The sequence below is a fragment of the Apus apus genome, chromosome 8, assembly GCF_020740795.1.
Source record: "Apus apus isolate bApuApu2 chromosome 8, bApuApu2.pri.cur, whole genome shotgun sequence".
In the NCBI taxonomy this organism is placed as follows: Eukaryota; Metazoa; Chordata; class Aves; order Apodiformes; family Apodidae; genus Apus; species Apus apus.
The window spans coordinates 13,707,320-13,724,147 of NC_067289.1; the positions used below are offsets into that span (position 1 = coordinate 13,707,320).

The following is a 16,828-nucleotide window of genomic DNA, read 5'->3' on the forward strand; positions in this document are numbered from 1 at the left end:
TTCCCTGTGCCATGGCAGGGTGTGGGTGGCAGGGATCCCCAGGGGCCTGCCCAACTGTACACCTGCCACGGGAGGAGAGGTGACCAGCCTCTTGAACCTGCTTGTGGATGGCATGTGGTGGTGGCCTGTTGCTACATGTGTGTGTTGCTGAAATAGCTGTTCCTGTGGCTGGTACCACTGGCACTGGCAGGTTTCTTGGCATCTGGAGCCTCTGCCAGACTTTGGCAGAATGTGAATCTCAGGCACAGTCTTGCTTTTGCTGGGACGTGAGCGGGTATGACTCCCGTGCCTCTGCTGAGCCCTGTCCCAGTTTGGCTCTGCCCAGTAGCTCCTGCCTCTGCACTGGCTCATGAGGCTTCCTGTGGACATGTCACTGTCTGGAGGCACAGTGTCCCATGCTAGCTCCTTAAGCAGTGGGCCAGTTTAATTTGTGCAGGAGTTAGGGAAGAGCAGGAGAGGTGATCTGCTTCGTCCCCCCAGGGCTGTGGGGCAGGGGAGCCCCGAGGGTCCCATCCAACCCCACTGATCATTACTCTGTGGTCTCTAGCAAATGCACTGTACTTTGCTCCCTGTTGGACTTGGGTAGTTAGTTTTTTGTCTGGTGATGTCTGCACTGGGAGTGCTTTGAAGCATGCTGAATACAAATGACGGCATTAATGCTGGCTAACTCACTTATTGTGATTCCTTGCCCTGTCTTTACCAAGTGCTAAAGATACCCGTGTTGTGCTGCTGGCTGGCAAGATGCTTCTCAGTCTGAAATGCCTTTTCTCTGTTCATCAACCGTTGGTTGTTTCATCTCTTGGGAACCTTGCTTGCTCTCCCTCAGCCTGATGGGGCTTTCCGTGGTCCATTTGAGGCAAAAGATGTTTAAAGAGGCATTTTTACAGTTTCACAAGCATAGTTCTTGTTTCAGAAGCACCTAGTAAAGCTAATTTATCTTTCCCTTGCAAGGAAGGTCAGACTTACTATGCTGGGTGCCTGGTGATTTATGGGGCTGGTGGGGCCTCCCAGCCCCTTCCCTGCTTCCTGACATGCAGCCAGTGCTGCAGGGATGGCTGCAGCTCTGCTGCCTGCTTGCAGGCTTGTGGGTGGTGTGGGAATGGCACTGGGCTCCTGCTGCTGACATACCGGCCTCTACTGGCATGAAGGAGCCACTTTGCAAAGGTGGGAAAAAGAAAAGACTAAACCTTCCTTTTCAGGCAGTATTAGCCTTTTTTATGGTGCATTTCTGTACTGTTTCACCTGCCCTGAACGCTGCATCTTTCTGTGCACCTTTGTAGGCGCTTCTGGCTCCATAATGTTAGTACCAGTTTTTGTGGAAGCCAGATTTGATTGGAAGCTGAAACATCCTCCAGCAGAAATGAAGGGTGTGATTTGAATATTAAACTCCGTTGTGTGCTTGTACACATTTGTATTAATAGGTGTATAGGGGCTTTTTCAGTAGCTAGCAGCCTTTGCACTGAAGTTGCCTGGCTTTAGTTTCCCAGGTTCATCATTTTTTGAAGGGAGGCATTTCTGTAGTATCATGACTTACCGATTTGCTGGAAGCTTTGGAGTTTTGATGGGGAGTTGACTTTGCAGAGTGATGGCATGCACAATTGAACAGCACAGTTTTTTGTTTGTTTGTTTGTTTGTTTGTTTGTTTGTTTTAAAGAGGACTTTTGTGAAACACATGTGGGCTGCATGTATATTGCACTGAGAATAAATGGGGTTTGCCACTGCTGCTTGGGATCCTTGCCCAAAAATCTTCAGTTAAAAACCTGCAGCTGCCAAACTATAATATACCAGCTTCTTAGCCAGTGTAAATCATGGAACTCTCTTCCCTTAAATGCCTTACATCAGTGGAGTTAATCTGATTTAAATCAGCTGGGGACTTGGTATGCAGCGTGCAGAAGTGCAGACTGCGTAACTCTTGTCTGTGCTTTGAGGCTTATAAATCCTGTTTTAATGTGGTGTGGCCAAGCCCAAGGAGCTGGAAGAGAGCTTGATTGCATCTCAATGGCTTTGCAAGGGAGAAGTGATGGGAAAGTTACACAGGGAGAGAATGAGCAGGATTCAGGTTTAGGAGGAGCTGCCAGGATGAGGACGATACCAGCCATGAAATGATCTTGGGACTTGCAGAGCAAGCACTTGCTGGGAGGGGAAGGGAGGACAAGGTCTCGGACCTTTTAACTTTCCTTTTCAGTATGCCTATCCAGAGGTGGCTTCTCACTTTCTGACTGGCTTCAATTCCTCTAATCACTTGTCGTGTAACTTCAAAGCACTTGGCAGGTCACCCTCTTTACAGATACATGAAGGAGCAATGTCTGGGCAGATCTGTCGGGCAGGCAAGATCACGGGACAGACTCCTGGTGCCGCAGCAAGGGGAGGAGGAGGTGGGGTGGCAGAGGGACAGCCATGGGAAGCTGTGGGCTCCTCAGGGAGTTCTTGGCCCAAGTAAGGTGCTTTTCAGGAAGAATTGGTTTGCCATGAAGACACAGCTAGGGATGTGCTGATTGAAAACTCAGGAGCTTGATCTCCAGGTGTATTTGGTAAGGTTATTTATCAAGGGCTTGTAAGGGAAGTAAGCATCAGTGGGAGAAGTGGGTAAGTTTCTGTGTGACTAAATAAAGATGAAGAGCTGTGAGAAAGCACAAAGCAGACTGATCATTGTGCACTGCAAAATATATAATGTACCAACATGATGTGTTGGAAAAAACTTGAAAGAGGTTCAGAGAAGAGCAATGGCTTCTGTATGGGACAAACCTTTTTGACTGGGACCCTCTTCTCTGAGAGTGAGCTGGCTGAAGGGGTAATGGTGCAGTGCATGAAGCCATGGGCTGTGTGAGGCAGATGTTTGTACAAGAACTGGGGGGCATCAAAGTTGGCAAGAGATGGGTTTAAAACAGAGAGTGCAGTGGTTATCCACACAAGTAGGGTGATCTGTGGAGCTTCTTGACATGGGATATTGTGGATGCTGGGCTGCCTTACAGAAGAGGAAATCATGGGAAGCTGCTGTCTGACAGACAGAGCTTCTGCTTGGGATCTCCCTGAGCTGCAAGCTGTGCAGGAGCACGTCGTGGGGGCCATGGCTCTGTGTGGTGGGGGGAAGCACAGCCACTGTTGCAGGTGAATAAGCAGCACCATGTCTGGGGAGGTGGCTGCTGGCAGGGAGCTGTGCCATTGGCTTCATAGTGAGTGTCTGGCCTTAATGGCTGTGACACACTGGGGTCAAACAGGAGGTCCAGAGTTCTCCCTGGCCTCAGGCTCTGCATGGGGCAATTTCTCTAGCTCATTATCAACGGCTGTACTGATTATTAATTGTAGACGTGATTCTAATGATGTTTGTCCAAGCTGCCTGTCAATGACCAAGTCCCAGGCCGCTTGGGGTTTGGTGCGGCTTGCAGCAGGCTCCAGCTGCTGGCTTCAGCTTGGTCTCCCACGGAACTGATATCAGCCTTTTCTGCTCCGGCAGCCCCATCCTGGAGACAGCGGCTTCTGTGAGCATCAGCTTACGCCTTTCCCAGCAAGCAGAGCTGGAGGAGGGCAAAGGCCAGGGAAGAGACGTGTTGGAGCAAGCGCTGAGCTGTGCTGTGCCTTCTCAGGGCACCTCGCCTTATCCAAGACCAGGCACCCAGAGCGCTCCTGCCATGGGCTGTAGAGTGGAGAGCCAGGGAGCTGGGGGAGGGGGTGAAGCAGAAGTATCAGGGAAGTAATGTGTTTGATGGGACAGCACCTTGACAAGTAACTGCCTTCTGCTAGTGTGCTTCTGTGAAAGCAGGCAGTGTCCTGAAAATGTGATTTGTTGCATTTGGGAAAACAAATTTGTTGGTGTGCGTGCATGAGGGTTTGCCGTTGCAGCTGCTGTGTTCAGATCCATAATGTGGGATTGTCTGGACTGGGCTGTTTGCCCTGCAGAGTGCCAGGTGCCTGCACGCGATGTTTCCCCTTGACAGCACCTGTGTGCATTGAGTTAAGGTGCATTAATCCCATGTCACACTGTGAACAGAGAAATGTGCATCAGAGGTCCCTAAGGTGGAGCCCAGCAGAGGGAGATGGGGGAGCATCACCTCCCCTTCTTCCTCCTGTCATGGGTGCACAGTTCAGCTACCCATGACATTCAGCAACTTACATAGCAATAAATGAGCATTTTGACTGTGGCTCTCCTGATCCTTTCCTGCTGGCTGAGCACTGCCATCATTGCTGATCCCCATCTCATCAGGGTGTGCAGAGATGCAGAAGGTTGTAAGCATGCTAGGAGGCGAGTGCTTGTGTCCTGGGTGCTCCAGGCCTTACGGTGCATTATCCAAGTGGAGATGTTGTGAAGAGGCACAGAAAACTGGGGTCTGTGGTGGAGTCGTGGGAGACGGCACCAGAGCCACATGCTCTCAAGCCACAATTCCCACGGGATGCTGCAGTAGCTGAAGGGTTTATTTTCTGGCAAAAATGTTCCCATCTTTACAGAGACTGAGGGGCTCTTAATCGTTTGTGGTGTGTTCTCATAACCTCCTGCTTTATGTCCCAGCCACGTGAAAAACAGCAAGATTCCTTCCCCAGCCTGTCTCTGGGCTTTGCTCACTCATGTCAGTTCCTGCAATGAGAAGAAGCTGGAGTGATGGATTTGTGAGCTATAGGGAGAGCTGTGCCAGCCATTGTTCCTTACTGAGACAAGCCTGTTGTGCTGTGGGAGTTTCCGTGGTATTTTTTGGGAGCAGGCAACAGCAGACTTCTAAATAAGCCCACCTCAGGTAAACTTCTGAGTCTGTTGCCTTGGAGGGGGGTCCTCACCTGCCAAAATGAGATACTAACACCATTCGGCTGCCTGAAGGATGAACATCTCCTGGCAGGAGGACCCCTGGGCCTGAGCCCTGCTGCACAGGAGCCATTGGGAAGGACTGCTGAGGTGATGGGAACGTGGATGCTCCTTGGCAGGTGACTGGCAGCCCCCCGGGTCCTTGGCACAGCAGAGGCCCCTTCCCTGCAGCGCTGCCGCTGTTGGGGCCCGGTGTGACCCGCAGCCCCCGGGCGTGGTGTCACTTCTCATCATTTCCACTGACTGCCCCTCACTGCAGTGCCACCATCGATTATTTTTGGATGTCCTAGATCTGTCAGGCTAGGGTAGGTGCAGATGGCTGTTTCGCCCTCCCTGCAGAGCACAGGGTCTTGGCACCCGGTGCTGTGGGTGGGTGCTGCCCCCCCAGCCAGCCCTGCTCCCCTCTTCCCAAGGAGTGGAAGCTGCGGGGTGGGGGGGTCACCCAGCATTGATGCCAGGGCTGCTCTCCCCCACAGCCTTGCTGGCTGCTCTGCTGTAGTTCCTTATTGCTTAGGAGGAAGAAACAAGGACAAAATCTGCCTGCAGCCCCTTCCCCCACCACGTACAGTTTATCAGGACATGAGCTCACCTACCTTTATTGCATTTCCTGTACCTCTTTTTTGTTTCTCTTTCCGTCTCACCTGCGTGTTACTTCACAGCTTTCCATCCTCACTACTTTGTAATTTATGGCAACCTGGAATTAGACCTTATTTTGTCTGATTGTAAGTTTTCCTTTTGCTCTTCCTTCAGCTCCAAAGAGTGCCTTCACACTCCTCCCCCAGCAGCACTGTGTATTAAATACGTAGCAAGCGGCACTTCCAGCTCCATCCTGCAACTGTCGTGTGCTCAGTGATGTCTCTGCCTTGGAGTCCATTTGAGAGCTGAGGTGTTGAGTACCATTAAATATCAGTCTCTCAGACCTTGATGGATTACAAGGAGACAATTGGATGCACAGGAAAATTTAATTTCCTGGAACAATATGCATCTGTCCCCTGCTGAGTCTTGCTCTTCCCTCTGGAAGTGACTTCAGGGTGTGGAGCAAGGTGAGCAGAGCAGTGTTGCCATGAGCACCCAGGGCCATTGCTGCTGCACCGTACAGACCCCTGAGCTTACCCAAGTGCCTGCCCTGGGTGGGTGGTAGCAGTGATTTGTTATCTGTTTCTGGCAGGCAGCCTAATTTTTTAATTAGCTGAGAGGCTGGAAGTGCTGCATGGCAGTCTCTGCTCTGCTCCCTTAGGTGCCTTATCAATGCTGCAGAAACCTGGTTAGCAGCTGGGGCCCTTGGGCATGTCCCACCTTGCCTCCTGCCCTCCCCTGGCAGCCTGTTTGCACGGAGTAGAGGCTGCTGGATGGGGAGGGGGACTGGTGTGCCACCCCAGGGAGCAGAGGAACCCTTGGCTGCATGGCCAACTTGGACTTCGAAGGATCGTCTTCTCTTGGGAGGGTGGGCTCCAGAGCAGCAGCAGGTCCTAGGAAGGGGGCCTGCAGCCCCCAGTTGCCAGCACACTGGGGACTGCAGCACACTGCCAACTTTGCAGGGCCTGTTGTGCTTGCATGTGTCGTGCCTGGCCCTGCCTCAGCTGCCTTCCCCTGGGCCAGGCTCTCTGGCACTGTCAGGTGAGCTGTGTGGCAGCGGTGATGAATCCTGGAAGCAGAGTGGGAGACTTTATCTGTGGAGAAATTAAGGCCTGGCAGGGAGAGTGCACAGTCAGAGGGGAAGCTGTTCACAGCCCTGCTGACAGCAGGAGGGAGAGCAGCCAGGGGCGCTGGCAGCGCAGGGGGTGAGCCAAAATCCAGGAGCCTATAATGAAGGACAGGATGGAGTACCCAGCATATTTGTGTAAATAAACCATGTATCAGCACTGGCATTGCTGCCTGGCGCTGCACCTGCCCTCGTGCTCTGCTCCCTGCTGCAGCTCAGGCTTTCAGGGGTGGCCAGCTGCTTTGGCTGGACCCCCAGCCACAGCCCTGCAGCACCAAGAGCAGCAGCCAGCAGAGGACACTCCTGTCCCTTTACTGCGTTGTCACTCCTGCTGGCTGCAGCCACTGCTGTCCCTGCAGAAGGGTCTCGGAACCACTCGGCATTCAGCAGCTTTCTGTCCCTGCCTGTCACCCTGCCTATGTGGGGCAATTTTCCCCCGTGTGGTCTCCAGAAAGGTGCTGTTTGCTGTTTTTTTCCTGCACACAAGTTGTTACTATTTTCACTCCTTTCCCCTCTCTGCAGAGTGAGGTGGCTGCTGGTTCTGGCATGCCTCTGCCCCAGGCCTGGTGTGGTTGGTACACCAGAGGAGGATTTGGAGCAGAGGCTGGTGCTTGTGCTCAGCCCTGCGCCTGCTGTCTGAGCTTGGCATTGCCAGGAGAGCAACCCTCATACCGAGAAAATTGTTGGGATGAGTGTCGGGATGAGTTCACCTGCAGAGCAGCCTGTGCTGCCTGCAGAGGCCTGGCTGCAGGGGCATTTCTGCCTTGACTGACTATTAGAGCCCAATGTGTGGTTGTTGAACCCCCCTGGGCTCCCCACACCTGCACCCAGGGTGGCTGGTAACCAGGTGGTTTGTAGCTTATGTAGCCTCTGAAATTGTGTGTTGTATACTTCAGAGACTAGTTTTGGCCATCAGTAGGTGGCCCCAACTGTGCATGTAGGGTGGCAGCATTGTCCGTGCTTGGGAAATACATGGGTCTGCTGCTGCCTGCCTCTGCCCTGGCTGCCTGCAGCACCAGAGAGGCAGCAGCTCACTGGTGGCACAGGTGCCAGAGCAGGAAAAGGCAAAAAGCAGAGAAGGGGATATCCTTTTCTCCCATCAGGTTTCCCACTGTCAGCTGGCATTCCCAGAGCAGCCAAGGGAGTTGTGCCCACAGGCTTATGTGCTTGGCAGCTTCCCCCAGGCTCTGTACCAGCCCCAGCCTTTGCATCTTCTGTCTTCCTGATGCTCCATCGATCTCCTTTCCTGTAGTTTTAAATCTCTTGCAGGCCATCATCCCAACTCAGACCAGGGGAAAGCAGTCCTAGCCTATAGGGAGTCTCAATGCTGCCCATCTGTAGGCTGCTTCAAACAGTGGCTGCGGGTCAAGAAGGGCTGGAGGGGTAATGGCTGCTGCAGGCATGCTTGCTGTGCAGCATCCCCTGAGTCCTAGCTGGGCTGGCCAAAGCAGCTTTCCTTCCCCCTGTGCCCTCGCTCCCACCTGACTCTTTGGAGAAGAGGAATTTGCTCCCAAGGCTCACTCTGTGTCTCAATGGTGTGGTGCCTCTTGGGAAAGGCCGTCAGACTTGCTGCAAAAGCTGGAAGGGCTCCTGGGTACTGCTCAGAGCCTCTGGACAACTCACCAGGCCCCTTTGCATGTACCTGGGATGCCTGCCCACATGCAGGTCTTGGCAGAAGATGCTGGGCACAGGGAAGTGACCTCCACCTGCCTGTGCATCCTCACTGGGCTGAGGCTCTTGGGGAAGGAGGGAGTGTCTGCACAAGAGGGGATCTGCAACAACATCTCTCTGGAGTCCTGCTCTGGAATAAACTTGATTCTCCCTCTCTTTGGCAGCTGAGTCCCAGTGCAAGGCTTGGGCACTGGAGCTGGGCTTCTCTCCTGGTTTCCATCACCACAGACCCTGCTGTGGGATCAGGTATCCCTTAAGCCGGTCTTTCTCTTCTGGTTGTGGCTGAAGGGAGGGTTTGAGCTGAGCCCGGGCAGCTGCCCTGCTGCAGCTGCTGGTGTGAGGCTGCAGTAAAACATTACAAGTGTTAAATGGGGCCAGCCTGTGCTATAAAACTGTCAGTGCTAATGGAGATCATCTCCACTTCGAGTGGTGTAACTCCCCTTTATGCGCTGTGGCTGGAAGAGCAGGAGCTGAACAGAGCAGAGGGTAACATACACTATGGCGAAGTTAGAAAACTTGCTTGCTGATCAAAATACCCTCAGCCTTTTTCTACATATCCAGCTGTACCCCTCCAAGCAGTTTGTGCATAAGAGAACACGTCATTCCTCCACCCCTACATGGGAGCCATTTGGTAGAAGGGCAAAAGATCATGATACATAATAAATATTAGTGCCTGGACCCTTGCCAGTCACAGGTAGAGAAATTGTCCTGGCCATTAATCTGTCAGTGCAAGCTGCATCTGGCAAAACGGTGCTTAATGTCACCCACGATCATTTTTGTCTCCATGTTGCATTTTGTGCTTGCTTTAAAAAAAAAAAAAAAGAAAAAAAAAGAAAAAAGGAAAGTACTTTGTGCTCTCTGGGTCCAGTTTTTTAGCAAGTTTTTTCTGGGGGGCTCTGCCAGCACGTGTGACCAGAGCAGGGGGCTGGTGCTGGGCCAGGCAGGGCTGGGACTGGAGCTTTCATTCTCCATTATGATTCATTGCAGTTAATACTCATCTCTAATTTTAGAGAACAATTAGATGACGTGCCTCATGGTTGATTTAATTGAAACCTGATGAGGTGTCGGAAAGCTGCTGTGCACAGGGGTGAGCTGTGCTGGGATCCTCCTGGGAACCCCCATCCCCTTTCCCCATCCTCGGCAGCACCTTGGAGGGTTCAGGCTCCTTCCCGTTCCTCTTGGGCTGAGCTTGTGCTGTATGTCCAGAGTCTCTTTGGCCTGGAGTTTTGTGACCAGTCTGGATATTCTCAGTTGCAATATCATTAAGGACTTGGGTTTTGCACTGCTGTGGTAGGAACCACTGGAGAGGTTTCGGGTATTTGGGATACGAATCTTGTTCCCTGTTGCAGAAATCCTTTTCTCTGCCTGTTCATCAACTTTGGTTGCACTAGCAATTTCTAAGACTGTTGGGAAAGCTGAGGGAAATTGCTTTCAGGTCAAGACCTGCTTTAGCCTGTAGTGAATTACTACGCCTGGGTTTTAAATCTTTGCAAACAGAGGATTATGGTGGTGGTAAATACTGGGTAGGCCTGGGGATTTGTTGTACTGCTGGCTGAAGGGAGTGTGGCCTTTCCCTTTAACAGATAGAGAGTGATGGATGTTAAAAAAAATAAATTGAGATACAGCCTGGGTTGTAGCTTAGATACTATTTTCCCTTGATTTATATTTCTGCTTGGATGCTTCGCAGAGTAAGCAGTATATTTCTTGCTTAACCTCACAGGGCTTTTTTCTTTTTAAATGAGGACAGCGTGGTAGATACAACCAATTGCCAAGAACCTCGGATTAGTGCAGGATCTGCAAAAAATTCAGAGCTGCTGCAAAGCCCCACATCTGCGTGAAAAACAAATGCCAAGTGATGAATGCATTTGAAATGGCGAAGCTGCGTTCCTGTGCTGGAGGACAGCTGTCCAAGCCTGGCTGCCTCCAGTGTCCCCAAGTCTCTATTCCTGGCTGTGGCTTTGGAGACTGAAAACAGAGCAGGTGCCTCCTGCTCTCAGCAGATTTGGGGTAGCCAGCAGCCTGTCCTGAGCACGGCGGGGCGAGGAGGTGAGGAACAGTGGTGGTGTGAAGGCTGGAGAAACACCAGCCCTGATGGGAAGTCCTGCCCGTGGTCACAGAGGGCGCAGGCTGCAGCATATTGAGGGCAGGTTGGGCTCGCCCTCCTGCCTGCAGATACTGGGCAGGAGGAAGGAGGAGGCCTTGTTTGCTAATCACTGTGAAAGGTGGTGACAGGCACATCGAGCCTGCAGAGAGCTGTAGTGGCACCAGTGCGTGATGAGTGGGCCCGAAACAGGTTGCCACAGTCTTTGTAATCCAATTAGTGCTGAGTGCTAAACAACCTGGCCAATTTGCTCTTGTCTTTTATAACACATATAAATAGTGTTGGCATTGCATAAGGCCATGGGGGATGGCTCAGCTCCACTCGCAGTCCCTGGGCAGGGCTGGGCTTGGCTGGTAAGAAGATGACCATGGCATTGCCCAGGGCTGGTGGAACCCATGGGACACTCCGATCTCTCATAGCATTTGTGCCCTTCCACTTGGCCTCCTTTAATCCCTACCACATCCCCAGATCCTGGGACAAGTATTTTTGATAAGGTGCATCTCCTCTCCTGAGCACCATCACTATTAAAAGGTCTCATGTACTGCAGAGGAGAGTATAACAAATGCAGGCAGAGGTCTGACCCTGTTAATGAGACCTGGCCTTGATAATAAAGTCCTCCAGCCTCTCCTTGCTCTCAACTTTCCCACTGCAAGTGGAAGGTGCTTCCTTGTTTGCAGATGCCTCCTCATCTCTGACAGAGTACCACCAGCCGTGATGAAGTTTTCCAGGCTGTTGCAGACCAGCCACAGTTCTGTGCAAGCTGGGGGGCTGTAATTTCTGCTGTTGGGGAAATCCACGTCAGCCTGCTGGCAGCTTATGAGCTTGTGCAGGTGTTACTTAGGGTGTCGTGGCTGACTGCACTGCTGATGTTGTCCTTGATGGGAATTGCTCTGATGCTTTGAGCCATGGATGCTGTGGGGGCTGGAGCAAGGAAGCACTCGTGGAGTTGGTAGCTTTTCCCAGAAGTACTTGAGGTGAGCACAGGGTTTTGTGTGGCTGCTTCTGCAGAAACACTTCCAGAAAGGGGGCGACCAGGTTGGAGCTACCTCTTGCTTGTGTCAGTTTTATGGAGAATTGGTCTTCTGGAAGGAAGAACAGATAGAAGCAGGAGGTGACTAGAAATGGTTTCTGAAGTAAGTCATGCCTACAATGCATAGTGGTAAGTGTTGTTGTGATGGTTGAAGGTTGGTGGCTTTATCTTGAAGTTGCAGCTGGATTGTGTTTGCCCTGAACTGGCTGAGTCTTGCCCACAGGGCTAATTTCACCAAGTCCTTTTTGGGTATAATTCCTCATGTCACCAGTGGCAATCACTGGTTATGATTGTCTTGTATAGCTCATTTTTCATCTTTGTGCTTTCAGAAGTAACACAGATCATCCAGGTAGACTTGGACCTGAAGTACAAGACCAACATCCGAGACCTGTTTGATGAGTTTGACAACTTCCCAGAGGGAGCAGTCATTGGGATTGCCAGGGAGATGCAGCCAGTGTACAGGTACAGCCCCCTCGCTAAGGGCAACCTGGGGTGGGCAGCGGGTGGCTGGTGTGACTTCTCTTCGGCTCAGGTCAGTCTTTCAAAGAAAATCTAGGGGGAGGCAGCTCCCTGCTTTTATCCCTGCAGGGGCACTTAATCTTAAATTTGTAGTTCAGTATGAACAAAGTGTACAGTGTCAGTGTGGTTTGCTTGTTCTCATGCACCATCACAAAGCTTCCAGACCCAAGTTCCTGTTCCTGGTTCTGAAATCCATACCTAGATCATAGCACATCTTCTAGAGGTGCGTTTGCCCAACCATCCCAGCTGAGGTGCTCTGATTAATTCTGGAGCATCAGTTTGGAAGTCTGGGCTGTGAATATTGCTGCTCTGCCCTAGCAGGAGCAACATCTTCTGTCTCTGGTGGACCTGTGCTTGGTGCGCTTCAGCTCAACTGGCACATCGTGTTAGTCTGACAAAGAGGAAGGTGTGGTCTCTTCTTCATAGGGTGGCACCATGCTTGGAGTGTGGAGAGCTCCTGTATCTGCTTTGGGTGTCTTGGCAGGATTTTGGTGCCCAGAATGGAACATCCAGCCCCACTTAATCATATCCAATTGTTAGGGCTTAAAATGAGATGGAGGGAGCTGTGACAGCCAAGTGCAGCCACAGGGCTGTGCTGGATTGTCAGCCTTGGTCAGTGCTGCCCAGCAGAGCAGATCTGTTTGTTAGCAGTGAAGCCTGGAAGGGGATAAATTAAGCATTTGTTTGCCTGCAATTAGTCCACGGTGGAATCGCTCTGTGTTTCTGTCTCTGCAGGGATTGGTTTTGCATTATTTCCATGCATAGCTAGAGAGCAGGGGTGGTGTTTCACTGCCTGGATGTGGTCTGTGGGACCAGGCAGGCCTGGAGGGGACGAATTAGGCTTTGGGGTGCTCCCCTGGAGGGAGAGGTCTCTGGCACAGCTGGGGACAAGGCACAGCACCGTGGGGCTCAGCATTGAATATCTAACCCAAGCCAAAGCCGTGCTCTCCCTGCTCCTGCCACCTGCCGTGGGGACAAACAACCCAAGCAGTAACAACCTCCACAGGCAGCATTTTTGGGCTGATCTTTCTGTTGTTGCAGTTTGGACGTTCTGGGTCATTTTGGGCTATGTTGTGCTTTTCTTCTTGTGCTGTTTTGATCTTAGTGTGAAAACAAGTTCCTGATCCTTCTTGTCGCCAGACTACCCGGCATGGGGCGAGCTGTGCAAACGCCTGCCTGGCCTCCTGCCGAGCCCTCCGCCCAGGGGCTCACACCTCCCTGCTAAAAGGGTTTCCAGACAAAAACGCGAGCTGACAAGGCATGTCTTTGTGGAAAACAAAATAATCTTTGCTATTTTTACACTTTTAGCAAGATAAAAACATGTTGTAGATGTGAAACAAGAGGTGCCAACTCCAGCCATGTGACTTGGCACGTGCGCAGGGTTGAAGCATCAGTTGGGAAAACGGTTGTGGGTCTGGGAGAGGGGTACTGGGCTGCGGGAGTGATGGGGAGTGTCCCAATTTCTACTCCTCTTTTCTTCCCTGCTTCATGCAGCTCTCTGCAGCACCAGTGCTGCCCAGGATTATTTATCCCAGCATTGTTCCTTTGCATTTGAAGCATTCCCAGCAAGGGCAGCAAAGGGATGTAGTTGGATTCACAGCTGAAGGGGATGCCAGCATCCTGGTACCTGCTCCCACAGCAAACCGGGAGGTGTTTTCCAAGCAGGACACGGTGTCTGGGGCTGTGCCTGTGGCTCTGCAGCTCTGTAGCTCTGTGGGTGCACCCTTGCCTCATGGTTGTGTTGGTGTGAACCATGGCTATGCCAACAGGCATTCAACACTGAGGCCTTAAAAGCAGGGTAGCCAGTGTGGGGCAAAACATCAGAGGGGAGTCAGCAAAGCTTACCTGGACTTGCTCTCAGAGCTGTGGACAGGCACCCTTGGGGCAGGGAGCAGTCTGGGTGTCCTCTGCCCCTCTCTAACAGTGGGGAAGATGAGTGGAGATCAATCCACTTGGCTGTGTTGGATCTTTGTTCCTTACTTGGCCCATCAGAGGAGGTAAATGAGTGCAGACTGGTTTATTTTGTAAATTACACACTTTTCTGGGAGGTGATGCCATTCCTACCAGCTGCCTGTAGGCTGCACTTTCCAGGCATGGGCTGAGACTGCACTGGGTACAGACACTTGCAGGAAACAGAGGAGTAGGAGAACAGCAAATAGGAAACATCCTGGAGCCTGCTTGCATATCCTGGAGGTAGGGGGAAACCTCCAGACAGCAAAACAGGATGGCACGGGAGCGTTTCCACTCGTTTGACTCATGCTGAAACAATGCCTGGTCACTGTTTGTCTTGGACAAATGCATTTCTCTGAGCAACAGGATCTCTTGGCCCTTCTGCAAGGCAAACTCTGGGCTTTAACTGTTGCACAGCCTGGGACTGGCCTATCTTTTTGGGTCTCTCAGGGTGGACTTGGGTAGCCTGGGGAGAGGCTTAACTCCTGTCGAATCTGTATGTGGATGGCCCTGCAGATCCACCTCCCTGCTATGCCCCACGGGGCAGTGTCTGTCAGGACTCCTGGGTGCAGATGAGGAGGTTGCAGGAGACCATGGTGGGTGCAGGAGTCGGTCTGAGATCTGAGGCCATTGGTGTCAGGTTTGCTTTTCTCCAGCTGCAGCCAGGAAGCAGCATCCGGCCTGTAGGTCAGATGTGTTGTCCTTCCTGTGGCTCTTGGATCTGATGTATGACACAGGGTATGGTCAACACCTCTGCGGATGGAGACACGGTCAGAGCTTTGTGCTGTCAGGGGCTGCCCCTGTTGCCAGGGCTCTTGGGGACACTGGTACTATGTACGAGGCTCTTAGGTGCTTGTGGCCTTTTCATGGCAGTACTCTTACCAGGCTGATGTTTGCTTGCTGGTCTGCAGGCAAAACCCTTTCATCCACTGACATCTGCCTGCTCATGTGTCTGCCTGCACAGGATCCACACCATGGCCAAGACCAGGGGCTCCTGCTTCAGCAAGAATTATTTTGATGGAAAGATTAAAATCTGCATCTGAAGTTTGCCTGGTCCAAAAGGCTTTCCCTGCAAGGAAGCGCTCTGCAGAATCATAACCTGAATTAAGAATTCTGTTGTCCCCTGCAGTGTTTCAGCTACTCAGGTGTGCTGGCAGTGTCCCAGTGTCCTGTTCACCATGCTGCAGAGGGCAGGCAGTGATGCTCTGAACAAATGTTTATGTTGCACTGGGCCTTCCATGCCAGATACTGGCCAAACTGAGAAGCCCAGGCCCTTCTGTACTCTTAGCCATGCTAACATGCTGGCAAGCATTGCAGATGCAGCCTGCTAGCCAGTGAGCTGGCAGGTCACTGTCCCCAGGGTGCCTGCCTGGCCTAGGGAGCAGCGTAGCCGTGGTCCCAGCTGTGGTGGGGCTGAGTAATGTCTGAGTGAAGCACAGCTTGCTGTGGGTCAGTCTCCTGGCCAGGTCCCAGGGCACCCTCAGGTCCATGGGGTCATGCTCCAGTAGGGTATGGTGAGGGCATCCTTGTGCAGATGATGCTGCAGCCTGGACCTCCTCAGGAGCCTCCTTGCCAGCCTGGTTCAGCTTAGCACTTGTCCCTGGATGCAGGAGCTCAGCCCTGCTGGCTGCCAGAGGGAGAAGCCTCCTCATTTTGAAGCAGCCCCACAGCTGAGATGAACTGAGTAGGGAAATACTGCAGCACTCCCAAAAATGTCCTGAAAACTCTCTGATTACAGAAGGCAGAGCTTAAACCCTATTCTTACTCAGTTTCCTGATTGAGATCCCTCTGGTTGTGCTGCTGGTGTGTGAGAGGAAGCAGGATTGATTGCACAGCTGCTCTCAGCAGCCTCTGGCTGACCCCGGACCAGAGCACCACACTGTGCCCCCCACTCCCATCCCCATGGCCAGTCTGGCCTCTTCGCTTCCTGCATCGTGCTGGTGCTGTCGCTGACTGTCACATGGCTCTGGGTGCCACCAGTGCCAGCACCACCTGGGCTCTGAGCAGTGCCCCTGCAGCCCTCAGCACAGGAAAGACATGGAGCTGTGGGAGAGGGTCCAGAGAAGGACCACAAAGATGATCAGAGGGCTGAAGCACCTCAGCTATGAAGACAGGCTGAGGGAGTTGGGGTGTTCAGCCTGGAGAAGAGAAGGCTCCAGGGAGACCTTATAGTGGCCTTCCAGTACCTGTAGGGGCTACAGGAAAGCTGGGGAGGGACTTCTCACCAGAGAGGGCAGTGATAGAACAAGGGATAATGGTTTTAAACTGAAATTTTTCACCATTAGGCTCGTAAGGTGCTGGAATAGGTTGCCCAGGGAGGTTGCTGATGCCCCCTCCCTGGAAATGTTTAAGGCCAGGTTGGATGAGGCTTGTGCAGCCCGGTCTAGTGTGAGGTGTCCCTGCTCATAGCAGGTAGGTTGGAACCTGATGATTTGTAAGGTCCCTTCCAACCTTAACCATTCCATTATTCTAGGATCTCTTGCCTTGGAGGTCTCATTGAAGAGGAGCAGTCTGCTGGCACTTGGGAAGATCTAACCACAGGTCCTGAGATGGGTGATTATACCTTCTTGCTCCAGCTGGGAGCAAGGTATCTGCTGTGATAGTGGACCTCAGGGGAGGTCCTAGACCTTTTCAGGTCCGTGGGTGCACATACCTGGGGCTGGAAGGGCAGCTACTGCCTGCATTCCTGCCATCAGGTGAGATCTTCACTGCTGCTCCCCATGACAAGAAGCTAGTTAAGAGCTGGAGGCATCTTGGGAATCCACAGTGCTGGAAATGATAAAAGTTTGTCCTGCAGGAAAGGATATCTACACCAAAGGGACAGCTACGGACTACAAAGGGCAGACACTTGAATCCTTGTGTGGCTGCAAGGCCATTCACCCTTGCTTCTGCCTAAAACACAGGGAGAGCTCGAACAGGACATTATTTCTTGGAAGGGAAAAGCTTTGTTTCTGCTTGTGATCGTGTGGAATCTGTGTGCTCTGTCACATGGATTTTGCTTGAAAGCTGATAATATAACCTTGGGAAGCCAATGAACGAGTAGAAGCAAGTCTGTGCAACCTC

At 52.1% G+C, this 16,828-nt stretch overlaps 1 protein-coding gene across 1 annotated transcript in view; it reads left to right on the plus strand.

Moving 5' to 3' along the window:
• Nucleotides 1-16,828, plus strand: part of XXYLT1 (xyloside xylosyltransferase 1) — a 33,736-nt gene that overhangs the window by 6,783 nt on the left and 10,125 nt on the right. The window contains exon 3 of the mRNA XM_051626150.1: nucleotides 11,626-11,758. Within this exon, the coding sequence (XP_051482110.1) occupies nucleotides 11,626-11,758 (133 nt within the window). The remainder of the gene's footprint in view (nucleotides 1-11,625; nucleotides 11,759-16,828) is intronic.